This window comes from Rhinopithecus roxellana, chromosome 12 (assembly GCF_007565055.1).
Source record: "Rhinopithecus roxellana isolate Shanxi Qingling chromosome 12, ASM756505v1, whole genome shotgun sequence".
Taxonomy (NCBI): domain Eukaryota; kingdom Metazoa; phylum Chordata; class Mammalia; order Primates; family Cercopithecidae; genus Rhinopithecus; species Rhinopithecus roxellana.
The window spans coordinates 55666284-55693109 of record NC_044560.1 but is presented as its reverse complement, the minus strand read 5'-3'; the positions used below and the strand labels follow the sequence as shown (position 1 = coordinate 55693109).

The following is a 26826-nucleotide window of genomic DNA, read 5'->3' as shown; positions in this document are numbered from 1 at the left end:
GGAAGGAGAAGGAGGAAGGAGGAGGTAGACAAGAAAGAGTTCTCAGGCGGAAAAGAAAGAAGGAGAAGAGAGGAGAGAGAAGGAGGCCTTGGAGGAAGGGAAATACGGGTAGGAGGAGAAAAGAGAAGAAGGAGAAGGAGAAGAGAGGAGGAGGAGGAGACTCCGGAAGTAAGGAGAAGGAGAAGGAGAGGAGAGGTTGGAGAGTTGAAAAATAGGCAGTGAGGGGTAGGAAAGACAGTCTTGAATTGCTACCACCACCCCTCCCTCATCCTCTGGCAGCAGCTGGCTGCCTGGCACAGAGAGAGAATGTGCTTATGGGACTTTGCATTGGAACCAAGTGCTGCCCTGCCACCATGGAAAGCAACTCAGCGCAGAATTCAGCTAGTGCCCACAGAGGAAGCACTTAGAGAAACCCTAGCCAGAGGGGAATCATCCATCCCAGTGGTCAGGTTCTGGCGAGCTGCACCACCACTGGCTAAAGTGATCCAGGGTCCTAAATAAATCTGAAAGGCAGTCTAGGCCACAAAGACAGCAGTTCCTGGGCAAGTCCTGGTGCTGTGCTGAGTTCAGAGCTGGTGGAGTTGGGGTGCACACAGCCTAGTGAGATACCAGCTGGGGAGCCAAAGGAGTGCTTATGTCATCAGTACCCCAACCCCAGGCAGCACAGTTCACAGCTCCAGGAGAGACTCCTTTCCCTTAGAGGAAAGGAGAGGGGAAAGTAAAGAGGACTTTGTCTTACAGCTTGGATACCATCCCAGCCACAGTAGAATAAAACACCACACAGAGTCCCGAAGTCCCCCTTGCCAGCCAGGCTCTATCTCCCAGATATTTCTGGAGCTACTATGGGCCAGAAGGGAACCTGCTGCTTTGAAGGAGAGGACCCACTCCTGGTAGAATTCATCACACGCTGACTAAAGAGCTGTTGGGCCTTGCATAAACATTAGTAACACCTAGTACTGTGCTGCCTTCAGGTGCGACCCAGTGCATTCCCAGCAATGGTTGCTATAGGGAGAGACTCCTTCTGCTTAAGGAAAAGAGAGGAAAGAGTAAAAAGGACTTGGTCTTGCAACTTGGGTACCAGCTCAGCTACAGTAAAATAAAGAACCAAGTAGGTTTCTACAGCCCGGACTCCATGCCCTAGCTCCTGGATAGCAATTCTAAACCCACCCTGGGCCAGAAGGGAACCTGCCACCCCAAAGGGTAAGACACAAGCCTGGTTGGATTCACCACCTGCTGACTAAAGAGCCTTTGGGCTTTGAATAAAGATCAGCAATAATCAGGCAATAGTAACCATGGGCCTTGGGCAAGACCCACTACTGTGCTGGCTTCAGGTTTGACACAGCACAGTTCCAGCAGTGGTGGCCACAGGGGTGCCTGTGTCACTCCTCTCCCAACTCCAGGCAGCTCAGCATGGAGAGAGACACCATTTATTTGAAAGTAAGGGAAGAGAACAAGAGACTCTGCCTGGTAATCCAGGGAATTCTCTCAGATCTTACCCAAGACCATCAAGGTAGTACCTCTGCATCTACAAGAGTCACAGCATCACTGGGTTTGGGGTGCCCCCTACTGCAGTTACAGCTGCAGTGACCAAATATTTACATCACAACACTCATTTCCCTTTGAGTACTTGGAAAAGCCTTTTGAAGAAGGATGGGTACAAATAAGCCCAAACTGTGAAAATTACAATAAATACCTAATTTTCAGTGCTCTGCATTGACCAACACTCACAAACATCAATACCATCCAAGAAAACATGACTGAACCAAATGAACTAAATAAGGCACCAGTGACCAATCCCAGAGTGACAGAGATATGTGACCTTTCAGACAGAGAATTCACTGTCACTGAGGAAGTTCAGTGAAATTCAAGATAGCACAGAGAAGGAACTCAGAATCCTGCCAGATAAATTTAACAAAGAGATGGAGATAATTTTCAAAATCAAATAGAAATTCTGGAGCTGATAAATTCAACTGATATACCAAAGAATGCACCAGGGTCTCTCAACATGAGAACTGATCAAGCAGAAGAAAGAATTAGTGAGCTTGAAGACAGGCTATTTGAAAATACACAGAAGAATTGAAAGAAAAAATAATAAAAAAGGATGGAGCACGCCTACAATAGCCACGAATGGACAAATCTAAGAGTTACTGGTCTTAAAGAGAAGGTAGAGAGAAATTAGGATAGAAAGTTTATTCAAAGGAATAATAACAGAACTTTCCAAACCTAGAGAAATATATAAATATTCAAGTACAGAAAGTTATAGAACACCAAGCAGATTTAACCCAAATAAGACTACCTCATGTCATTTAATAATCAAACTCCCAAACGTCAAAGATAAACAAAGGATCCTAAAAGCAGCAAGAAAGAAGAAACAACACACAAAGAAGCTCCAATGCATCTGGCAGCAGGCTTCTCAGTGGAAAGCTTACAGGCCAGGAGAGTGTGGCATGACATTTAAAGTGCTGAAAGACAAAAAACCTTTATCCTAGAATAGTATTTCCAGCAAAAATATCCTTTAGACATGAAGGAAAAATAAAGACTTCCTAGACAAACAAAAGCTGAGGGATTTTGTCAACACACCAGACCTGTCCTTCAAGAAATGCTAAAGAGGGTTCTTCAGTCTAAAAGAAAAGGATGTTAACAAGCAATGAGAAATCATCTGATGGCACAAAACTCATTGGGAATAGCAACTACGCAGACAAATGCAAAAGATTTTAAAACTAATTATGTGTAAACTACTACTCATATCTTGAGTAGCAAGACTAAAAGATGAACCTATCAAAAATAATAACTTTTCAAAACATAGACAGTATAAGATATAAATAGGGGCCAGGCATGGTGGCTTATGCCCATAATCCCAGCACTTTGGGAGGCCAAGGCCGGTGGATCGCTTGAGCTCAGGAGTTCAAGACCAGCTGGGGCAACATGGTGAAACCACATTTCTACTAAAAATACAAAAAATTAGTGGGGCATGGTGGCACATGCCTATGGTCCCAGCTTCCCGGGAGCCTGAGGTGGGAGGATCACTTGAGCCTGGGAGGCGGAGGTTGCAGTCAGCCAAGATTGCACCACTAAACTCCAGCTTGGTGAGATATACATAGATATATACATATATATAGAGAGAGAGAGACACACACACACACACACACACACACACACACACACACACACACACACACACACACACTGGGCACAGTGGCTCACTCCTGTAATTCCAGCACTTTGGGAGGCTGAAGTAGGATGGTTTCGGCACAGGAGTTTGAGACCAGTCAGACCCTGTTTTTTTTTTTTTTCTTGCTGCTGCTGTTGTTTTTGAGACAATAAATATCTAATATTGCTCTTGTTGCCCAGGCTGGATTGCAATGGCGTGATCTCGGCTCACGGCAACCTCTGCCTCCCAGATTCAAGCGATTCTCCTGTCTTAGCCTCCTGAGTAGCTGAGATTACAGGCATGCACCACCATGCCAGGCTAATTTTGTATTTTTAGGAGAGATGGGGTTTCTCCATGTTGGTCAGGCTGGTCTCAAACTCCTGACGTCAGGTGATCCGCCTGCCTTGGCCTCCCAAAGTGCTGGGATTACAGGCATGAGCCACCATGCCTGGTCTTTTTTTTTTTTTTTTTGAGACCAGTTTCACTCTTGTCACCCAGGCTGGAGTGCAGTGGCAAAATCTCGTCTCACGGTAACCTCCACCTCCCGGATTCAAGTGATTCTCCTGCCTCAGCCTCCCGAGTAGCTGGGATTACAGGCGTGTGCCACCATACCCAGCTAATCTTTTATTTTTAGTAGAGATGGGGTTTCACCATGTTGGCCAAGATGGTCTCAAACTCCTGACCTCAGGTGATCCATCCGCCTCAGACTCCCAAAGTGCTGGGATTACAGGGTGAGCCACCGCACCCAGCCAAGAATACTTTTCTACACTGAAGTTCCTTTTTGCCTCAGAAAACAAAACAAAAAAGACTCATCACCTGAGGTCCCGTCAGTTCTTTAGAGTGTCATTTTTTGATGTCTACTTTACTACCAACTTGCTTCATTGCCCCAAGTGCCCTTATAGGAGGAGGTGCACTGGAGTCAGGAACCCTGACATCTCAGTGCAGTTCTTAACTTGCCCCAGTCTTTGAAGGAGTGTGGTGGAAAAAGAATGGGTCCAGGAGTCAGGACACTTGGGACCTTGTCCCAGGCTGGCCTGCTTTTAGCGGGGTGAGTTTAGGCTAATCACTTCCCTTCAAATGAGGCTTAGTAAGACCTAGTTCCTTTCAGCAGGTGCAATCCGTTCAACCAGTACTGTGCTTAAGCCACACAATTTAGCAGAAAGAAAAAGTTGTCTACAGGTCTACCTGCTGAACAAATTCCCACACTATCTATACAACTTGGCCTTGGTCCTGAATGGCTGTTGGTATTCTGATTTTAAAATGGATTAATGGAAAACTTTTCTGAGACCAGACATTTTATCGTGTATCATGTAAGAAACCAAAGCATTTTCCCCCACACTGAAATACCTGTGAAAACCTAAAATATTTATATCTATAAAAGTTGATTTTAAAAACTCCAACCACCATACTATTTCATACCTAAATCATCAAACCAGTGTTAAATTTCTTTAATGATATTAATCCTACTTTTTTTTTTTTTTTTTTTTTGACATGGAGTCTCGCTCTGTCGCCCAGGCTGGAGTGCAGTGGTACGATCTTGGCTCACTGAAGCCTCTGCCTCCCAGGTCCAAGCAACTTTCCTGACTCAGCTTCCTAAGTAACTGGGATTACAGGCTCACGCCACCACGCCCAGCTCATGTTTGTATTTTTAGTAGAGACAGGGTTTCACCATGTTAGCCAGGCTGGTCTTGAACTCCTGACCTCAGGTGATCTGCCCGCCTCGGCCTCCCAAAAGTGTTGGGATTACAGGTGTAAGCCACCACATCTGGTCTAACTTTACATTTTTTTGAATCATTATCCAAATAGGGTCCAAACACTGTATTACATGTCTCTTCAGTCTCCTTTATAAGCTCCCATTCCATCTGTTTCCCTTGTAATTTATTGAAGAAACCATGTCATTTGCCTTGGAATTTCTTCTCAATATGGCTGATTGAAGTCCCACTGTATTTTTAAAACATGTTCCTGTATTCTCTTATTTCCTATAAAATGGTAGTTATATCTAGAGAGTTGATTAAACTTGACTTTGGGTCAATACTTCACATAGAATGTTAGTGTTTTACAAAGTAATTGAGAAGAGTTCACATGTTCAGGTCTTTATAAAATAATAAAAATTGGATTTTATCACATATTTATTAAAGACAATCATTTATAGTTTATAAAAAAATACTGCCCTGATATACACAAAATTTTCTACTCCCACCCACTCCCCCATGTCCACACCAATATTCAGTCTAGATTGGTTTAATCTTGAAGTGTAATCCAATAAGACTGAAGACCAAACACTTCAGGTCCTGGACAAGATAATAAAATACTCGTAAGCCTTCTGGATCCCTAAAATGCAAAAGGGAAAAAAAAAGTTTAAAACATTGAGATAAAACTGGCAAAAGATACCATTTAATAATCCCAATTATTTCTCTATCAAGATGTTGCAAAGCAACATTAAAACTTTGCATTAGGGCATTAAAACTTTGACCAATCAAGTGTCCCTAAAAAAGGAAAAGACTATATATTAAAAGGGTATATTATGAAGTAATTTAAATATGCTGAGTTTTTAATATAGGGAAATGCTTACATTAAGTGAAAAAATATAATTAAAATAATCAACTGTATTTTTTATGCTTCTTAAAAAGTATATATTCTATTAATGCACAGAAAAAAAGACTAAAAAGAAACACTGGAAGATATTAATAAGGGTTGTCTGATTGATAAGATTGTGGATGACTTTCCCCTTTCTACTTTTCTACCTTTCCTGTATTTTCTACAATGAGCATGAATTACTTTCAGAGTTAGGAAAACTTTTTTAAAAAGTAGTAGTACTACGCAGGACCAAGAGGTTGAAGATTACTGTGGCATTACTGGCTAAGAAGAAGGAAGAGTGTCCAAAGGAAGACAATCATGCCCAACATTTGCTAAAAGTGAGCCGTATCTAATCCTGAGTCCTCAAAACTTAACAGCCAAAGAAGTTGCCAAATTCTAAGGATTCTTTGTAGTATACAGGTTCATGCCTCAACTTGATAATCTACCCCACTGACAACATGAATTTTAAAGTTTTTATCCCTTTTCACCAAACCAATGCTTTTGTAAAAAATAATAAATTTAAGGCCAGGCATGGTGGCTCACGCCTGTAATTCTAGCACTTTGGGAGGCCAAGGCAGGCAGATCACCTGAGGTTGGGAGTTCGAGACCAGCCTGGCCAACATGGTGAAACCCCGTTTCTACTAAAAATACAAAAAAGTTAGCCAGGTGTGGTGCCAGGTGCCTGTAGTCCAAGCTACTTGGGAGGCTGAGGCAGGAGAATCACTTGAACCCAGGAGGCGGAGGTTGCAGTGAGCTGAGATTGCGCCACTGCACTCCAGCCCAGGCGACAGTGCAAAACTCCATCTCAAAATAATAATAATAAATTTAAAATCAAATAAAATTTAGATCCTAAAAAAATGTCGTTTCACTGAAGTCAGATTTTAAGATGTGCCAGTCTGAACAGTCACACTGAGAAAGCTATTCAGACTCAGTAACTCTATGGTTTATCATGAGCACTCTTTAGGCATATTCCAATTTTTGTTCTGGCTGCTCCTATGCATTAATCTGTATGTGTGTGTCAACAAGAAGGTCACAGTAGCAATGGCTGAATGAAACACCAAAAGTAATAGGAGCAAGTTTTCAAAAATAATTTGGGGTGCCTCCCTAACAAGGAGGACAAAGCTGCCCACCTGCATTTTGCATTTGCCCCAGATCTTCCCATGATGGTCCCAATTTGGTTAAGGTTTCTCACCAAACTGCTCCCAAACAGACACAGCTGGATATAAGGATCATGCACACTTACTTGGATTGATTGACATCAATAAGGGAACCAATTTTTGATGTTGTGAAAGAAATGTGTTCATCTCCAATGACGATTTCAAGCTCCTAAAAACATTTTAGAAAATCTAAGTAGAATTGGGTTTTCATCAAACACACAGAAGGATTAATCATTTGCCAAATCACACAAACTTGACTACAGACGGTCACAAAAACAAGGGCAATTCACTCTGAGCACTGAACTGTGCTGGACACTAGAAACAAGAGATAAATACAGCTCATATTTAAAAGAAGCTGTACCCTCAAGACTCTACCATTTCTCAGATTTGGAAAAATCTACGTAGGTCTTTTTTTTTTTCCTGAGATAGTCTCGTCCTTTTGCCCAGGCTGGAGTGCACTGGCATGATCTCGGGTCACTGCAACCTCTGCCTCCCAGGTTCAAGCGATTTTCCTGCCTCAGCCTCCTGAGTGGCTGGGACTACAGGCGCCTGCCACCACGCCCAGCTAATTTTTTTTGTATTTTTAGTAGAGACGGGGTTTCACCGTGTTAGCCAGGATGGATTTTTTTGTATTTTTAATAGAGACAGGGTTTCACCATGTTGGCCAGGCTGGTCTCGAACTCCTGACCTCAGATGATCCGCCTGCCTCGGCCTCCCAAGTGCTGGGACTACAGGCATGAGTCACTGCGCCCAGCCTATGTAGTACTTTGTATGAGTTTTCATCGTCAACAATGTGGAGTAACATGAATATATCTGTTTTAAAAATACCAAACGATTGGACTGGGTATGGTGACTCACACCTGTAATCCCAGCACTTTGGGAGGCCAATGCAGGAGAATCACTTGAGCCCAGGAATTTAAGGCCAGTCTGGGCAACTTGGTAAAACCTCCTCTCTACAAAAAAATACAAAAACTCGCTGGATGTGGTGGCGTGCATCTGTGGTCCCAGCTGCTAGAGAGGCTGAGGTGGGAGGATCCCTTTACCCCAGGAGGTCAAGGCTGCAGTGAGCTGTGATCTCATCACTGTACTCCAGCCTAGGAAACAGAGTGAGACCCTGTCTCCAACAACAACAAACAAAAACAAAAACCAAAGGATCTAACCTATCTAGGCAACTTCTAGACCTTAGGTTTGATCCCCACTTTGTCACTCCTTACCTGTATGATGGTGGGTCTCAATTTCCAAACAATGACATGAGTACCACAAACCTTCAAAAAGTATCTATGTGTAGCCTGCTAGGTGCTTGGTATTGTTCTCAGTGCTCAGGACAGATAAGTAAAACCAAGCAAACCAAAGATCTCTGCCCTGTGGAATTTATATTCTTGTGAGCCCTACTTACTTTTTCTTCTTTTTGATTCATATATACTTTTTGTTATAATTCAATCAGAAAATAGAAAAAACTGAGATGTTTCCAATACTCAGATTTATAAATTATTGCCATACTTGTGTCAGATTTTTTTTAAAAAGAAATAAAATATTACAAAATTTATGTCTATCTCCCATTCTGTTCTCCCTCCTATATCCCCTGATTTGTTCCATTCTTGTTTCAGATTTGGTAGTATGTTTTCAGTTACTTCTTTTTAGATACAGGGTCTCACTCTGTCACTGAAGCTGAAGTGCAGTGCTAGGATCATAGCTCACTGTAACCCTGAGTTCCTGGGCTCATGCCATCCTGCACCTTTAGCCTCCCGAATAGCTAAGACTACAGGTATGCGCCACCATGCCCAGTTAATTTTTAGCGCTTTTTTTCTTTTGTAGAAAAAAGGTCTCACTGTGCTGCTCAGGCTGGTCTTGAGCTCCTGGCCTCAAGCCATCCTCCCACCTTGGCCTCCCAATTAAAAAAAAAAGTGCTGGGAATGTAGGCATGCGTCACTGCGCCTGGCCTAGACGTGGTAGTGTGTTTTAAAATTTTTACAAAAATGGTCATATTATACATACTTTTTGCATTTTTCTTTCCACATTGTTTTTGAGACTTATCAATGTTGAGTTATACAGATCTAGCTCATTAGTTTTAAATGCTATAGTATTCCATTTCCCTACTGAAATAAATTTAAGTTCTGAATTTTTGTTCCTATAAACAATGTAGCAAGAATATTCTTCTATACATCTCCTTGTACATATGTGAAAATGTCTCCATATAATTCCAAGTATTTTAAATGTTCCCAGATACCACAAAATTACTCCCTAACGCGGTTATACTAATTTTACTCTTACTCTTTTCTCGTATCATTTTTCAAACTCGGCAGATTTTTTCTGTTGTTATTCTAATGGGTCTGAAATGGTATCTCACTGTTGTTCTTTCATTTTACAAATGAAGCTGTAAATCTTTTCACATTTATTAGCCACTTGTTTGATCTTGTAAGTTATTCATAACTTTTGCACATTCTGCCACGGGACTGTCTTTTTATTACTTTCTAATTCCTTATATATTCTGGATAGAAAACTCTTGCCAGTTTTATGTTTTGCAGATATCTTCTTCCAGTCTATGGCTTATCTTTCAACTTTATCTTGCCATCTTTTGTCAAACCTAAGTTGTAAAGAAGTCAAATTTACCAATCTTACCCCTTAAGGTGTTTTAAAAACTCCTTCTCTACCCAGAAATAATAAGATAGTCTATATTCTGTTTAAAATTTTTGATTTCTATAGCCTAATTTAAAAACATTCCATAAATATATTGTCAGCTATCCTGGTACAATTTGTTAAATAACTCATTCTTTTCCCATTAATGTGAAAGTCCACCTCTGTAGTATGCTGTTCCAAGTTTCCATATACTCATAAGTTGGTTTCTGGGCTCTTTATGCTGTTCCATTGGTTTAGCTGTCAATTCCTGAGGCAATATCATACTATAAATGACCAGAGTTTTATAAGAAATCTCCAGTATTATTTTGGCTACTCTTGCCTCTGATTTTCCACGAATTTAATGCTTATTCTATTTGATTTTAAGGGGAAAAAACCCTACTGCGATTTTTATTTGAATTAAGAGTGAACTTATAAATTACTTTGTTGAAAACTGACATCTATATGATACTGAATCTTCCCATCCACAAAAACGATACATAATTTTGTCCTTCTATAACGCCCTTTCAAGTTTTGTACATCTTGTTAAATGCATTCCCAAGTTCTTTATTAACTTTTCTTGTAATTATTAATGGGATTGATTTTAATTACAGTATCCAATGGCTTATTGCTGGTATAAAGGAATATGCTCTTCCCTCCTCACAGAATTGTTGTGATGGTTGAACGAGTTAACAGAAATAAAAATTTTATAAATGGTAAAGCAAAATACATATATATGATATTACTGAGATTCCTTGAACATAAATTAAAGTTAACTTTAGTAAGTACTGAGGGTAGGATTTTTAAAAAAATTCTTCTTGAAGGGTTGGTTGGTCCATCATTTTGAGATTATTAGGCATGAGTTTATATGGGTTTTCATATTAGTTTAACAAATTATTATTGAGCTTTTACTATATATGGGCACTATTTTAGTCACTGGAGATACAGCAGTGAAAAAATTGAAAAGCAAGTAAGACAATTTTAGACAATAAGTGCTACAAAGACAACACATATTGTGATGAAATTGAAAGCAAAAAGAAAACACACACACACACACACACACACACACACACACACACAGAAAAAGACAGCACAACAGATCTTTTTCTTAATGATGGGAAGAGACTTCTTAGATTGAATGGACAGGCAAGACATCACTGAGGAACCGACTTTTGAAGACCTCAATAATAGAGACAGTCTTGTACAGAGTTAAAGGAAGAATATTTTAGGCAGACTGTGGCAAGTGCAAAGGCCCTGAAGTAAGAACCACCTAGGTATTTCTGAGGAACAGAAATGAAGCTAGTAAGGTTTGAACACCATGAGACTGGAAGCATGGTAAAAGATAAGGTGGGAGTTTAAATTTTAAGTACAGTGGGAAGCCATTGGAGTTTAAATCAGTGGAATACATAAGCAAATTTACATTTTTAAAGATCACACCAGTCAGGCGCGGCGGCTCATGCCTGTAATCACAGCACTTTGGGAGGGCAAGGTAGGCGGATCACCTGAGGTCAGGAGTTCAAGACCAGCCTGGCCAACATGGTGAAACCCTATCTCTACTAAAAATACAAAAATTAGCTGGGCATGGTGGTGTGTGCCTGTAAGCTACTCGGGAGGCTGAGGCAGGAGAATCACTTGAACCCAGGAGGCGGAGGTTGCAGTGAGCTGAGATCACGCCACTGCACTCCAGTCTGGGTGACATAGCGAGACTCCGTCTCAAAAAAAAAAAAAAATTACATTGGCTTTCAGGATGGAAAAATGGATGGTATGGAACAAGAGGAAAAACAAGGGAACCTATTAGAAGTCCAGAAGTCTGGATTAGGATGGTAGCAGTCAGAGTGAAAATACCTTTTCTATTAATTCAGTTCAATATGACAGTGGCTTTTATTTTTTAGTTACCAAAAATGGTGCTCGGAATGAATATATAATGTATATAAATACACATGAATTTAAATACATATACTGAATTATTTGCATGATTTTCCTTTCATTAGATTGGTGAAATAATCATGTTCTATTTCTCTTTGTATCTCCACAATGCTTTGTCCATAGTAGTTAGTAAATGATACAGGCAGCAAAAGCTTTAAGTGGAGGAGGGAGTGTGCGGGGTCCTAAGAAGAAATTCAAGGCTGGGTTCTTGGTGGCCAGCAGCACTTGTTCTCTCTGTTCCTTCCTATGGGATTAATGCTTCCCTAGACCAAGGTGCTTGCAATCTGCTTTCTGCAGGGCTGACCACCATCATCACCACCACCACCACCACCACCACCACCACCACACACACGCACACAGTTTCACTATCATATGCAGAGCACTAAACCTCATCTTATTTGTAAGATTTCTGCACTACAAGATAACCAATAAAACATACCTGCCGGCCCACTCGGTCAGGAGGAGGCCACAATGCATCATCCTCTTTGGTAATTTCACTGTCATCAATTATTCTCTTCAGTTCCTCCATTACGCTTTTATGTACGTAAGCCTGAAAGCAAGTTAAAAGACAAAATGTATGTTGTATCCTTAAGCAGTGCTTTGACTCAGATAGTGATGGAAGATAAAAATAACTGTTTCTGCAGACTTATTTCTGGCAACTCCTTAAGTGGGAAGACATTCATGCTCAACCTCGGCATGATGCAGGTGAGGGACAGGGTCAGAAGTATACAATAAACTGCACCTCAGTCCCCCATCTAGCTGTTACTACCTCCTGGTACATCCTGTTCACATGGCCCTTCTGCCTGTCCACATAGCCAACTCACAAAGAAACCCAAAATAGATCTGTGAATGCCCCCTGCTATGGTTTGAATGTTTGTGTCTGCTCCAAAATTCATGTTGAAATTAATCCCCAATGCAACAGTGTTAATGGATAGGGCCTTTAAGAGCTGATTGGGCCTTGAGGGCAGAGCCCCCATGGATAGGATTAGTGCCTTAGGAGACAGCTTAAGAGAACTAGCTGGCCCCTTTCTTGTTCTTTCACCATATGAGAACACTGCATTCATCCCTTCTGGAGGATGCAAAAACAAGGCACAGTTGTGGAAGCAGAGACTGGGCCCTCACTAGACACTGAACATGCCAGCGCCTTGATCTTGGACTTCCCAGTCTCCAAAACTGTGAGAAATATATTTTTACGGCTTAAAAATTATCCAGTCTCAGGTATTTTGTTATAGCAAAACAAAAGAGACAGCAACACCTACATGCCCTGGTTTATTTTTTTTTTGAGACGGAGTCTCACTCTGTGGCCCAGGCTGGGGTGCAGTGGCGCAATCTCGACTCACTGCAAGCTCTGCCTCCCAAGTAGCTGGGACTACAGGCACCCACCACCACGGCTATATTTTTTTGTATTTTCAGTACAGACGGGGTTTCACCGTGTTAGCCAGGATGGTTTCGATCTCATGACCTCGTGATCTGCCCGCCTTGGCCTCCCAAAGTGCTGGGATTACAGGCGTGAGCCACTGTGCCCGGCCAGTTATTCTTAACTAGGTAATACGCTCCTGAGGAGCAAAATGTATTTGAAAAGATATGCCTGTGTAAAAAAATAGTGAGGATGTTGACATGTGTGAATAAGCATAAAACTGATAGCTAAAACAACAGTATGAAAAATATATGCTAAGACATTTTCAAAGGTGGCAGAGTGGTTAAAAGAGTAGCTTTGATGAAGCCTTAATGATGTAGTAGAAATCACAGAAAGGAGAATACAAACTTTACTGGGGTAGGATTGGGAATTCCTGCTGTATCTCTTACTAGCAGGGGTAACTCTGAACAAGTCTCGTAATTAATATCTGGGCCTTTATTTTCTTATTTGTAAGGGGGCTATAATACCCTCCCCCATCACATGGGCTTATAATCAGGGTTAAATAAGATGCCATGCCTGACATCTAACATGCATTCAATGATATCAACTGCTTTCCCATGCTCCCTTTCCCACTCAGATGCAAATTAAATAGCTCTCCATTGTGTACTATGTGCCAGGGAATACACAGAACACTTTAAGTATAACATATTTAATTTTATGACAGCACTTGGGAGTGGGAGGTAGCTTTTATTTTCCCTGTTTTTGCAGGTGAAGAAACAGAGACTTAATCAAGTTCAGCCAGGAACTTGCCCACGGTCACATGGGGTAGTAAGCAGCAGACTCAGAGTTCAAACCAAGGTATGTCAATGGTTACCAGTAACTGATTCCACATTGTAAAATAAAAAAAATCCCAACTAAAAGATGATTTGGGAAATAATCCAGAAGCTGTCTACAGACATGTGTCTCTCTCCCTGTTCTTTACCTTTCAATACTACTAGATACAACAAAAACAATGCAAGACAAAAAGCTGAAATGTAGAAAATGAAGGACTCTCAGAAGGCATACCTCTTTTCTGATCATGACATCATTCTTGTAATTGCTGTTGTTGGCATATCTTAACTTCCCTGTGGGGACAAAAACCAAATTCAACATATAATAAAAACATGAATAAAGCATCAATGCCATACCAAGACTATCGGCAGTTGCCTAAAATGTATCTAACTTGCTCAAAGTGTCTAAGAGATTTATTATTTACTCTTAAGGTAGTTCAACAATACTAGTCTTTCAGTTCTTCACTTCAGGCTTAAACAGCTAATTATACAGCTGACACTCAACTACTGTAAAAAGCAGCTCAGGTGAGGTATAAACACAGGCAGGCTCTTTTCTGACTTTGTCGAATCACATTTTTGCAGGTGAATGTCCTGAAAACAGGCATAGTAAATGATAACTTACCAGCACATAGGACCTCCTGAGGCTCAAATGAGTTGTGAAAACATTTTGAAAACTGTAGGATGCTGTTTACATATATTATCATGTGACTGTGCCACACACAATTTCTGTGATGGAAAAGCTGTTGCTTTTATCACTGAGCACATTTGGTACACAAGACCCTTTGTCCATGTGTGCATCTAACAGGTTAATGTGAGTACATGGTGGGGATGAGAAGATAGAAGGAACCAGAAGACATGTAGACTAGAAGACATACATGTGAGATGAGCCCAGTGAATTTATTCCAACAGCCTCTGTGCCGTCTCTCTGCCTCAAGTTTCTTCACATTCAGTTCACTGTCCATACAGTGGACAAGGTGATGTGGTAACAGATCTATCAGATTAGGTTACACTCCATCTCAAAAAAAAAAAAAAAAAAAAAAAAAAAAAAAAAAAAAAAAATCCAAACTCCTCAACATAGCATATGGCTAAGCAAAGCCCCTGCCTGCTTTTCCAGCCTCACTCCTGCAATATTCTTCTCTCACACAGCTGGAGTCGAACTACTTGGTTTCTGCCTGAAACATCCCAAGCACTTTTTGGTTTTCAGCCTCTTTGCATGCTGTCTAAAATGCCTTCTTGACTCTTCTTGGTCTCCTAACCAATACCTCACATCCCCTCCTCCCATCATTTTATGTAGGAAGCCTCCTCTGATCCTCAGGCTTGGCTAGCTGCCCCTTCTCTGCTGCAAGTCTCCTCTGTTTCTTTTTACCACAACACCTTAATACTCTGTTTGGTCCCTGCTTACAAATCCATCTCCCTCACAGTCAGGGCCTGTCAGATACATCTTTGTGGCCCACTGAATGGATGTTTTCTGTCATCTTTGATTCCTCTTTCCTTCACCACAGTGCCTCCGCCAAAAAAATCCTATCAACGATCAAAGTCCAGTTAGTTCTGCCTCCAACAGTTTCCTAAATCTTTCTCTCCATTTCTACTATCTCTGTAGTCCCAATCAACATCCTTTTTTTTTTTTTTTTTTGGTGACACAGTCTTGCTCTGTCACCCAGACTAGAGTACACTGGCACTATCTCAGCTCACTGCAACCTCCGCCCCAGGTTCAAGCGATTCTCCTGTCTCAGCCTCCCGAACAGCTGGGATTACAGGCGTCTGCCACCACGCCCGGCTAATTTTTGTATTTTTAGTAGAGGCGGGGTTTCACCATGTTGGCCAGGCTGGTCTCGAACTCCTGACCTCAAGTTATCCGCACACCTCGGCCTCCCAAAGTGCTGGGATTACAGGCATGAGCCACCGCGCCTGGCCCCCAACATCTTTCTTGTCTTGACAACAGTCTCCTAATCAATAGCCCTGTTTTCACTCTTGCCCATTCCGCACCCAATAACCAGAATGCTTTTTCAAGAACAGATCACATTTCTTCTCTGCTTAAAACCTTCCAAGCCCGACCGGGCGCGGTGGCTCACGCCTGTAATCGCAGCACTTTGGGACGCCGAGGCAGGCGGATCGCCCGAGGTCAGAAGTTCGAGACCAGCCTGGCCAACCTGGTGAAACCCTGTCTCTACTAAAAATTACAAAATTAGCCGGGCGTGGTGGTGGGTGCCTGTAATTCCAGCTACTCGGGAGGCTGAGGCAGGAGAATCGCTTGAACTCGGGAGGCGGAGGTTGCAATGAGCCGAGATCGCGCCATAGCATTACAGCCTGGGCAAAAAGAGCGAAACCCGTCTCAAAAAAAACAAAAAACAAACAACAACAACAAAAAAGCCTTCCAAGTCCAAACTCTTTACCATGGTCTATAAAGATCTACAGGGTGCGGCTCCTACCTACCTATCCGACATCATCTCCTGCCATCTCCCAGCTCACCACTCTTCAATCACACTGACCACCTGAGACATGCCTAAGCTCATTCCCGCCCTGCAGCCTTGACTTCTGGTATTCCCTTTGGGTAGAATGGTCTTCCTTGTGAGCTTCACAAGGCTGGGTCCTTCTTGCTAATTAGGGCTCGGCTGCAATATACCATTAGAGCTCTCTAATGGCCAACCTATCTAAAAACAGCCCATCCAGCGATTATTCTACTATGTTATTTTCTGACCACTCACTGCTATCTGGAATCATCTTTTCATGATCTCTCTCCCAGCAGTAAAACACAAGTTCCACGAGAGAGGAAGTTTGTCTACCTTCGCTGCCGTATCCCCAGAGTGGAACAGAGACTGGCACACAGTGGGCGTTCAGCCAACGTTTGTTGTATGGATAAAAAGACGCCGTGGAGCAGACACAGTGGCGCTCCTTTCAGATCCGCACTGCACAGGTTTCAGCCCCTTCCTCCTCTAGTTCCCCACAGATTTCCGACCCTCGGCCTCCCCACTCGCCCGCCCCCAGGCCTGGTCCCGCTCCCGGCGGGCGGCAGGCTGCTTTTACCGTCCGGTCGGAACTCAAATTCCAGGAACTCGTGGCCGAACTTGCCCTTGTGCCCCACGTAGTAACGCAGATAAAAGTCACTCTCCATGGCTCCCAAAAGACAACCGAGCCCGAACCTCAACGGCAGGCCGCACTGCCGCAGTCTGCGCCCGACACTGACGTTTGCGGCGGCGCGCGGAAGTGACGCCAGGTCACGCCGTCGCGTAGTGGAGGGGTTCTTTCTCGCTAACCTGTTCGCCCGGAAGTGGCAACAAGACTGCCACACCCCCTCACGCCTAGGAGGTAACGAACTTTGTTTAACCCGGAGGCGGGGCCAACCAGCTCCGCCCCTCCAGCTGGACTCGGGAGCGAGGTTGAGGTTGGTACCCGCGGAGTTCTCTCCAGGCCTGAGGCCGCCAGCCAGCCCCCTGCCTACCTCTGGGCTTTGAACGCGGGGTCTGGTGACTTCGCTTAAAGATCTCGGGCCGAACACCCTGAGCCTTGCGCCCGCCAGGCTCATCCTCAGTTCACAGGACCCCCGACTTGTGTGAGTCGTACACCGCTCTTTACCGTCTCTGGACCTAGGTCATCTCGGCAGTAAAATGGGGTGAAATGACCCGACCTCCCCGGAGGATGCCGCGCACGATGTGTGTGCCTCAAGATGGCTTCCATTGACCTGAACTGTTAAGAAAGCCCTCCTCAGTGACGCCTTCCCTGAATCCACAGTGGAGATTGCCGTTTCCCTGGAACTAGTTCACCCACACTTACCCATTTCGTCCTTTTCCAGCTTTTATTTCTATCTTTCTGCCCCACTGATCTCTAGAATAGGTGCTGTGAGAAGTTAGAGTATTTGATCTCCCACTCCCCAGTCATCCCACTTACCGAGCAGTGATTCTCAGTCTGGCTGCACATTGGAATTACCTGGGGAGCCTCTAAAAATACTGATGCCAGGGCTCTACCCCAAGCCAATTAAAATCTCCAGCGCTGGAACTGGGCATTGGTACTCTTTGTAAAGCTCTCAGTTGAGTCAGAGTTGCGGACCACTGACCGAAGAGACTCTTTTCAGGGCAAAGTTGTCCTCTGTGAAGCCATTCTGGCTCTGGAAAAAATTTACAGTTGAATAGGGCCAGAGCAATCAAGATCATAATTATTTAATAGGAGCCTGCTTTCACTCATCTAAGTTCCAGGCTTAGAGAGAATGAATGGTTCTAGAGACAGTGCTGAGATGACATTCTTGGGGCCTGGCAACTAGAACTGTATAAGATTCTGTAAGTCGGGACAGCAGTCTCTGATTTCTATCCCCTTTTTTTTTTTTTTTTTTTTTTTTTTTTTTTTTTTTTTTTGAGACAGAGTTTCGCTCTTGTTGCCCAGGCTGGAGTGCAACGGCTGGTTCTCAGTTCACCGCAACCTCCACCCCCAGCTTCCCAAGTAGCTGGGATTACAGGCACGTGCCACCACATCCAGCTAATTTTTGTATTTTTAGTAGAGACAGGGTTTCACCATGTTGACCAGGCTGGTCTCAAACTCCCGACCTCAGGCGATCCATCCGCCTCGGCCTTCCAAAGTGCTGGGATTACAGGCATGAGCCACCGCGCATGGCCCCCAGTCTTAACAATGAGTCCTTTTCTCCCTGAAAAAGCATTAGCAGCAGAGTGTGGAGTAGGTGTGGTGGGGGAAAAAATCATTGGACACTGGTTAAAATAATCTTTTGTGTAACAATGACTCATTGTAACCAAAGGTGAACTGACTCAACTTTTTAGACTTCAGTTTCCTTCTCTTTAAAATGAGCATAAAAATGTACACCTAGCAGAACTGTTATAAGAAACAATGTCTCAGAAACTGTAAATTGCTATAAAACCATAAGATATTTTTATTACAAAACGCTGCATATTGGTGGTAACAAGGGAACTGTATAAAAGAGAAGGGGGCTAGACACGGTGGCTCACACTTGTAATCCCAGCACTTTGGGAGGCTGAGGCAGAAGGAACACTTCAGCCCAGAAGTTTGAGACCAGCTTGGGTAACATAGGGAGACTTTGTCTCTATAAAAAATTTAAAAATTAGGTAGGTGTGGTGGTGCACACCTGTAGTCCCAACTACTTGGGAGGCTGAGGTAGGAGGATAATTTGAGCCTGGGAGGTTGAGGCTGCAGCAAACCATGATCACACCACTACACTCCAGCCTGGGTGATGAAGCAAGACCCTATCTCAAAAAAAAAAAAAAAAAAAAAAAAAAGAGAAAAGGGAACCACCAGGTATCAAGCACCTAATAAATGTCAGCTCCTAGGCTGAATGGGATTACCTGTGCTTGTTTTTCGAATCATCACAACAATTTTGAGGTGGTAATTAGAGTTAAGTGTGTAGAGGGATTAAGCAATTGCTACAAGGTTATTTTCCAGGAGTAAAATTACAAAAATCATAAATCAATCTGGGGATCTTCAGATGTGGCAAATAACAAAAGTGTTGAGAAATTTAAAGGATACACAACTCCAGTCAGGCTGTAAAGTAATCTAGGTTTCTGGATATGGGACATGGTGTAACTGAAAGAGCATAGTCTGTGTGTGTCTGCCGTGCCTGCATTCAGCGTCATTTATTGAGCATCCACTGAGTGTCATGTGCAGGGAGGATACAATGTTGAGCAAGACAGTTCTTTACAGAGCTTGCAGAGGAGGAAGTTAAGGAGCATACAAGCAATTACAATGTAAGGATAAGATTACCAATAAAGGAAGCACAGAGTACTACTATGGAAGTACATGAGGTGACTCCTAATACAGTGTAGGGTCCTTAGGGAAATGTTCCTGAAGGAAATGTTCCAGAGGAGCCCCAGAACTGTATGATTAGAATATAGAGAAGTGATGAGGCTGGAGATGGGGCAGAAGCTGAATCATGAAGGGCTTTATAAACCATATTGAAAGAGTTTGGGCACACCCAAGAATATTGAATTTTAGTGCCAGCAAAGCAGTTGAAGGGCTTTAAACAGGAAAGTGGAAATAAGTGGTGGTGATACATCTATGGCACTTTAGAAAGACTCTTTGGCTGCAGTGTTGTGGATTAGATTGGAAAATGAAAAGACTAGACGTATGACATTCAGATAAGTAGTTAAAGTAATCTATTAGCTGGGCAGGGTGGCGTGTGCCTGTAGCCCCAGCTACTCGGGAGGCTGAGACAGGATAATTGCTTGAGCTCAAGAGGTGGAGGTTGCAGTGAGCTGAGATCGTGCCGTTGTACTCCAGCCTGGGCAACAGAGAACGATACCTTGTCAAAAAAAAAAAAAAGAAAAAAAAAAAAGGCAAGCAAAATAATTAGCCAGGCATTGTGGCATGTGCCTGTAGTCCCAGCTACTCAGGAGGCTGAGGCAGGAGGATTGCTTTAAGCCCAGGAGTTTAAGGTTGCAGTGAGCTATGATCCTACCACTGTACTCCAGCCTGGGTAACAGAGTGCGACCCTGTCTCTTAAAAAAAAAAAAAAAAAAGTAAAGGAGATAGAAAAGTGGATGGATTTGAAATAGAATACCATAATTTAAAGGGTGGGCAAAGGAGATGAAGATGTGGCCAGAAAGATAGGAGAAAAACCACGAACATGGTATCATGGAAGCCAAAATAAAAGTATTCCAAGAAAAGAGTGGCTAACAGTATTAACTACTGCTTCCAGGTCAAGAAGGATTAAGACTGAAAATGTTTACCAGGTTTATAATCGAGGAGGTCCTGGATGACCTTGGCAAAAGCAACCCCAATGGCATGGGAATGAATGGTAGGGCAGAAGTATTGGGATGCAAGTAGGCAAAAATTGTTATGGAAGTACAGAGGTGAGTTATCTAACCTAGCCTTAGAGAGAAGGGAAGGCTTCCTGCAGGAGGCATTACCTAAGTGGAGTACTCAAGGACAAATAGGAGTTAGTCATATAGAGGCAGAGGAGGAAAATTTAGGCAGAGAATGCTGCGTTACAATTGATTGTAGGGGGCACTAAAAATAACTGTGACTTTGGGCAGTTACTTCACCCATTTTCTCATCTATAAAATGGGAGTGGAGCTGGGTGCGGTGGCTCACGCCTGTAATCCCAGCACTTTGGGAGGCCGAGGCGGGTGGATCGTGAGGTCAGGAGATCGAGACCATCCTGGCTAACACGGTGAAACCCCATCTCTACTAAAAATACAAAAAAAAAATTAGCCGGGTATAGTGGCGGGGACCTGTAGTCCCAGCTACTTGGGAGGCTGAGGCAGGAGAATGGCTTGAACCCGGGAGGCGGAGCTTTCAGTGAGCCGAGATCGCGCTACTACACTCCAGCCTGGGAGACAGAGTGAGACTCTGTCTCAAAAAAATAAATAAATAAATAAAATAAAAAAATAAAATGGGAGTGGATAGTATTGACAGTATTTACCTCACCAAATTGTTGACAAAGATTGAGATAATGTATGTAGAATACTGGTACACATTAGGGACTCAGTTCACTCCCCCTCATTAAAGTATTACAATGAAACAATACTTAAAGATTTTTTAAAAATGAATTTAATCTCTCTCTAGAAACAGTGCACTGATTTTACAAATGTCCACATTTGGTTTTCAGTTTACCAAGATGATGTTAGTACAGCGAGTGAGATGCAGCACGCCATCTTCAGCCCCCTCGCCTCTGGAAGAGACACCAGACTGCAAAGGGCACTGCATACAGAAGCTAATGGAACTTGAATGGCAAGACAAAAAGAGCAGAACCGGTTAGTGTGACACAACATTCTAACATGCCTGATTCTTACATCGAATATGGTAACTTGAGGGTTGGTGGGGGAAGACAAATAAGGAAAATCCACTTGGGAACAATTTGATGAAGTTTGCAAACCAGCACTTTACCTCCAAATTAACAACAGCTTGTATGGAAAAAAAAAAACGCTATTTTAAAATTATATGGTTTGGACAGGTATCTGTTTTCTCTTGTAGTTTTTGTAAAAAAGTATCAAAACCTTGGCTTTAAATATATATATATATACACACACAAGTGGCTTTTTAAAAATTACTTTTTATAGCACAAAGTGTTTGTAAATGCAGAGGGTTTCTGCTAATTCTTGACTGTGCACATGGTGCATAGCCTGAATGAACAGAGCTTCCTGATTTTTTTTAACTGAAAAATTGAAGCAGTAATTCTTTAACCTTCTAAATTTTCCATACCCTAAAAATACAGTGTGAGAAGACTGTTACTCTATCTTCATGCATTTCGGGAAAAGGAATTATTTACTCTGAAATGTTTAATGCTAACTCATTTATATTTTGTGACATGATGAGTGTATGGCTGGAGTTTCAGGGGTAGGGTGGAGAGGCTTGCATTCCTGTGCCATTTCCCCATTCCCACCAACGCCTGACTGGACAGTGATTGGTATCCCCTCTCCAGACTCAATGTCTTCAAAATTTTCAGTTTTCTCTCTCACAGTTGAGAAAATCTAAGAGGCTCTCAACATGGCATGCTTCTGTGAAAATCCCACTGCCCTTATATTAGTCTTCGTTGACCATATAAAAAAATCTTTGACTCAAATATGTGAAAAGCAGTCAGCATTTTCCTTTGGCCACTGGAAAGCTTGAGGCTGAATAATATCAGGTCTGCAAAGTGCTGGTAATGCATCCTAATGAATTTTCCATGATGAATTTAGTGCCTTGTACACAATGATCAAGAAATGCTTCATTGAATCAGAAATTAATCTAACTATTTTATAAAGTGCTTACATTGAACCTCTTTCCATACAGCCTCATTTCTTGACCCCTTGAGCCTTTTGTTCCTGTTAGAATGAACTGTGCAGTTCCTAAAGTCCCCATGCTGTTTCATACCTCTGTGTTTTAGCTCGGTGTGTCTCTGCCTGAAGCAGCTTGGAATCCCCTTCTTAATTTTAAGACTTAAAGTCACTTCTATGATGACCCTATTCCTCATCTTCTTAGGTAGAAAGACCCCTCTCTCCATTGTGCCCTAACAGTGCTCTGAATAGAATCGATGCCTTTTTTGTTTCCACATATATCTTCCTCCACTGCTACTGTGAACTCTGTAAAGTCAGAACATGTGTGACTGACCTTTACATCTGCAGTGCCAGGTGTGTAGTTGGTATCTAATGAGTGGTTTTAGTGAATGAATATACTACAGTCATACTGAGATAACTGGAGGGATCAATAGGACTTACTGCCATACATTGAAATCCGATCTCATTCTCTTTTTGCCAGTTAATGGGTTACTTCAATCTGTTTTATAAATAATCCGTGCTATCAAGAGTAGATAAGTACAGTTTTCATTTTCTCTGTTTCTAGAAGGCATTTCAACTAGTGCCTTTGTAATTCCACTGGAGGAGAGGTAGACCATAGTATAGGTAGCAGGTCTGATACAATGTTCAGGCAGCCCAAAATAGTCTTCCTGCAGATGGAAATGGAGGAATAGCACTGGGACTGGCTTCTGATACATTTTCTGCCCTCTTGGCATTATCTCTGAGCTTCCTTCCATCTCTATAGTCCAGTGACTCTGTGATCTGTGATTGGCTGTAGATACCTATGCACAGGGGGCAAAAGGCAAAAGATATGTAACTACACCTCAAAATGAGGCTGAAAAGCCTCTGCGAATGGGGGAAGGTGGATCTGACTCCTCAGGTTTCATCTATTTACTGCTGTCCAACAAATGAGTATTTCACAATTTGTTTCTTGTAAAGGGTTGCTCCCATAGCTGCCTCTTTCAAACTTCAGTTATAGCATATGCAAGAAACATGGATGTCTCTGAGAAAGTTGTGAATTTCATCATCATTTTGAGATCTCAGGCTGTATGTTCAGACCCCATTCATTATTTTTTTCTGTGAATGCCAGGATCTGACTGAAAGTTTAGAAACTATGCCTTATCCACTGTTATCATTTAATTCCTTGGAAAATTCAGTTTCTTTGGAAGAAGGTTACAGAAAAAGTCACTTGTTTTGAGTAAATTTCCATGTTTTTCACTGTCATCATTTTTCTTCAGTCAAAAATAATTTTACTCTCCGTTCTTAAAAGAATAGTAATGTGAGTAAGCTCCATAGGAGTTGGCCACGTGTTCTTAAAATTCTGTTTGGTATTGGTCATTCTAGGTCAACTGCATTTACCCTCTCAATGAATGTTTCAGGACTATCAACACACGCATGTCATGAGGAGATTGCTGGATTATGCAAAACACAGTGCCCAAGCTCCAGAATATAGTTATTTTCTTAGAGTTTAGGAGGCCAAGAGTGATGCAGAGGAAGGTCCTAGGTACAGGATGCTAGAACTCCAGAATGTCTGACTGAAAATTCAAAGGGTATCAAGCTGGTGAGACATCCAACCTTCATTGAGTTGGGGACATCTGGCAGGTAGGGATGGGAAGGCATTTGCTTAAGTGTGTCAAGTTCCAGGTATGATGAGATTAGATGCATCTCCTCTGCTCCTACTTAAGTCAAACACTTCATGTTGCACCTTGTCCCTGGTTGTCTACTGGGAGTAAGTGGCAGAACAACAGAGTTAAGAAACTCAAACTCTTTCTTTTTGGATGGGAAAGCCAGTGGGGACTGAATCCTTCTGGGACTATAGGATTATGTTTCCAATGGGAGACCCCACAAATAGAAAAGAGCACTGCTCCCTTCCTCCCGCAAGGCCAGGAAAAGCAAAGAAGGTGTCTATAATGAAGAACATCTATACATATACCCAGAGATTTTTCTTTTATTTACAAAGCAGTAAACCAAATTCCTGTGTGAACATAAATATCCAATATACTATAATATTGTGTATGCCATTTCCCCCCTCAAATATGACTTCAGTTTTGGCCAGTTGTTCTGACTTAAGCCAAAAATTAGTTTCATCTATATGAACATATGATGGTAAGTAACCTATTTATTACTTTAAAATGTTTCCCCACATAAAGGAAATGGTAGAGAGTAAGGGGAAAAGAGAAATAAGAGATGTAATAAAACCTGTTCCACCATCTTTATTCTCAACCACAGCATGTCCCAGATGTTCAGTGCCTGGGCCAGTCTCTATAGTAAACTTGGGCTGTTCTGGAAATGTCTCCACTTAGCTCTGTAAGAATGGCACCCTTCAGGGTGCTTCAAAGGAAACTTACTGAATTCAACCCAAGTGTCCTGAAAGAAATTGAAGAAGTTACTCAAAGAGCTGAATTTTAAAACAAGGAGTAGCTGAGGGTGAGGCATATTCTATCTTGAGTTTCTGAGCACTCTGGTACCATGCAATGTCTGTACACTGACCTTTGCCAAAGCCAAGAAAGCCCCAGTAGGAGTCATAGCAGCCATGTGTGAGCTGAAAGGCTTTTCCTGACTTCCTAGGGTTGCAGGAATGGCCAGAGGTGAAAAGATTGCCTTTTTTACTACATAATTGCACAAACCATGGTATCTATTTTCTGAGCCAAATTTCCAAAGGCTTTTCTGAAAACTACAAGATATACCCCTTGTGGACTGTGTTAAAATAAATTTATCTTTATGTATTTGAACAGTAGCCATAGATGTGCCTCTTCTCTACAGATTTTTCTGTCACACACATACACATATAAACACACACATATACACACACAGAGTCTGCGTGGTGGGCCAAACATGCCAAAAATAAATACTCTCACTTCTCTAAATTATTTATAGAACTCATCTGATTTTTAAAATATGTTAATAAATAATCTAAATGGGGGAGGGAGTTGAAGTTTTTTTTTTTTTTTTTTTTACTTATGTTGATGGATAGCCACAAAGCATAATCATCTTATTTACAAAAAACAAACCCCCCAAAACCTAAAAAAGTCCCCCCAGCAACCAAACATCTTCTGTAAATATATTTTTTAAATGATGAGTAAGGTACTGTGCCATTGGCCCCCATTTGGTTATGTGCATCATGTTAGTCAGCAGTAGCCATTCCACGAATTCCTCATGGGTAGTGCAACCAGTTAAAAAGTGTATAAAACATTATACATAGAAAAACTCTCACATCCTTTGGATGTTTGCAGTTCATCATAACTTTGTGGTTACCTTTCCGCAACATAAATTTAAAAAAAAAATCACACACACACATACACTCACACAGACCCATATATAGAAACCCATTCATCCAGTCATACGCCATCCAGAGTGTAGTGGGTGGGACTGAATTCCATGAGGCACGAAGTGGGTGATCCCATCCTCAGGGTAGTCCATCATCTTCAAGGCTTAATGCCACTCGCTGGGGAGACAAACCAAAGAATTCATCATTAGATCCATAAGAGTTACTCTTTATTGAGTATTGACAAAGTACAGACTTATGTTACTTTAACAGGTATTAGCTCACATAATCTTCAAACTATCCCAAGAGACAAGATTTATCCTATTTATTTTACAGATGAGAAAACAAACTCAATGAGCTTAAGTAGGGTTTGTTCTGGATTACATAGCAAGTGGCTGAACTAAAATTTGATCCCAGGTCTGTATGAATACAAAGCTGTGGATTTTTTCACCATTCTGTTTTGTATCTTTGTAAAGAAGAGTTGCACAGATCTAAATTTTCTCAATCCTCCCTTATAGGATTTTAGGTTTGGTCAATTTCAGTGGGTGAGCTTTGGCAAATGTTAAATTTCAAGCTATGGGGTTACTTGTCTCTAGCATGCTAATCACATTTAGGAAGGTAATATACTGCACCTTCCCAACAGATTAAACAGAATTGGGAGGCAATGCAGGTTAATTAAATTCCATCCCTCTCTCCCTCACCTCTACTTTCTAGTCATTAGGTAGATGCTAGACTCCTGTCTGCCAAAAATGGCTGACCATGAGACGGTGAGCCCACTAACCCCTGAGGCAGTCTATTCCATTGTGGACAATAGATTTAAATTCTTTTCTATATTAATGTGAAATTTGTTTGTTTATATCTTCTGACATTCCCTGATTCCATCTCTCAGACTCAGAGACAGTTCTACATAGGACAACCCTTGAAATTTATAAATGGTGTTTGAATTCCCTTCCTTTCATTCTGAGTGTTTTCTTCTCCAGAATACACATCTAACTTTCTCCATCTAGTCCTGATGTAATCTTGTTTGCCTCTTTTCCATTTCCCAGATACCCTCCTTTGGAAAGATTCTCCCCAGCTTCAGTATTTTTCTCACAGTTACGTGAATTTGGGCCAGCCACTTTACTTCTCTGAGACTTAGTTTTATCATCTATCAAATGGGAATAGTAATAGGACCTACCTCACAGGGTTGTTGAGGAATCAAATGAGATAATGCACGGAGAG

General features: G+C 42.0%; 2 protein-coding genes across 10 annotated transcripts in view; both read right to left on the bottom strand.

The window, feature by feature from the left end:
- Positions 1-5228: 5228 nt before the first annotated feature.
- On the bottom strand, positions 5229-17522 carry MAGOH (mago homolog, exon junction complex subunit). Its single transcript, XM_010372257.2, has 5 exons — positions 16636-17522; positions 13847-13905; positions 11864-11974; positions 6972-7054; positions 5229-5482 (listed from the first exon to the last, which is right to left on the bottom strand). The coding sequence occupies exons 1-5, from the start codon at positions 17132-17134 to the stop codon at positions 5383-5385; spliced, it is 852 nt and encodes a 283-aa protein (XP_010370559.2). The 5' UTR covers positions 17135-17522; the 3' UTR covers positions 5229-5382.
- A 3587-nt stretch (positions 17523-21109) lies between these two features.
- LRP8 (LDL receptor related protein 8) overlaps positions 21110-26826 on the bottom strand; it is an 85168-nt gene continuing 79451 nt past the window's right edge. For 4 of the 9 annotated variants that reach the window (XM_030941900.1, XM_030941902.1, XM_030941907.1 and 1 more), the window contains one exon: positions 21110-25785. In XM_030941900.1, coding sequence (XP_030797760.1) covers positions 25747-25785 — 39 coding nt within the window. In that variant the 3' untranslated portion in view covers positions 21110-25746. The remainder of the gene's footprint in view (positions 25786-26826) is intronic. The other 5 variants (XM_030941904.1, XM_030941906.1, XM_030941905.1 and 2 more) reach the window with 2 other exon arrangements.

Bases quoted from the DNA above. Each gene is read 5' to 3' on its own strand.
- MAGOH (XM_010372257.2), bottom strand. From the start codon at position 17,134: ATGAGCCTGGCGGGCGCAAGGCTCAGGGTGTTCGGCCCGAGATCTTTA. The intron at 13,906-16,635 runs GTAAAAGCAGCC...TTGTCCCCACAG, and splicing joins ATTTGAGTTCCGACCGGACG to GGAAGTTAAGATATGCCAAC. The intron at 11,975-13,846 runs GTATGCCTTCTG...ACTTGCTTTCAG, and splicing joins ATGTCATGATCAGAAAAGAG to GCTTACGTACATAAAAGCGT.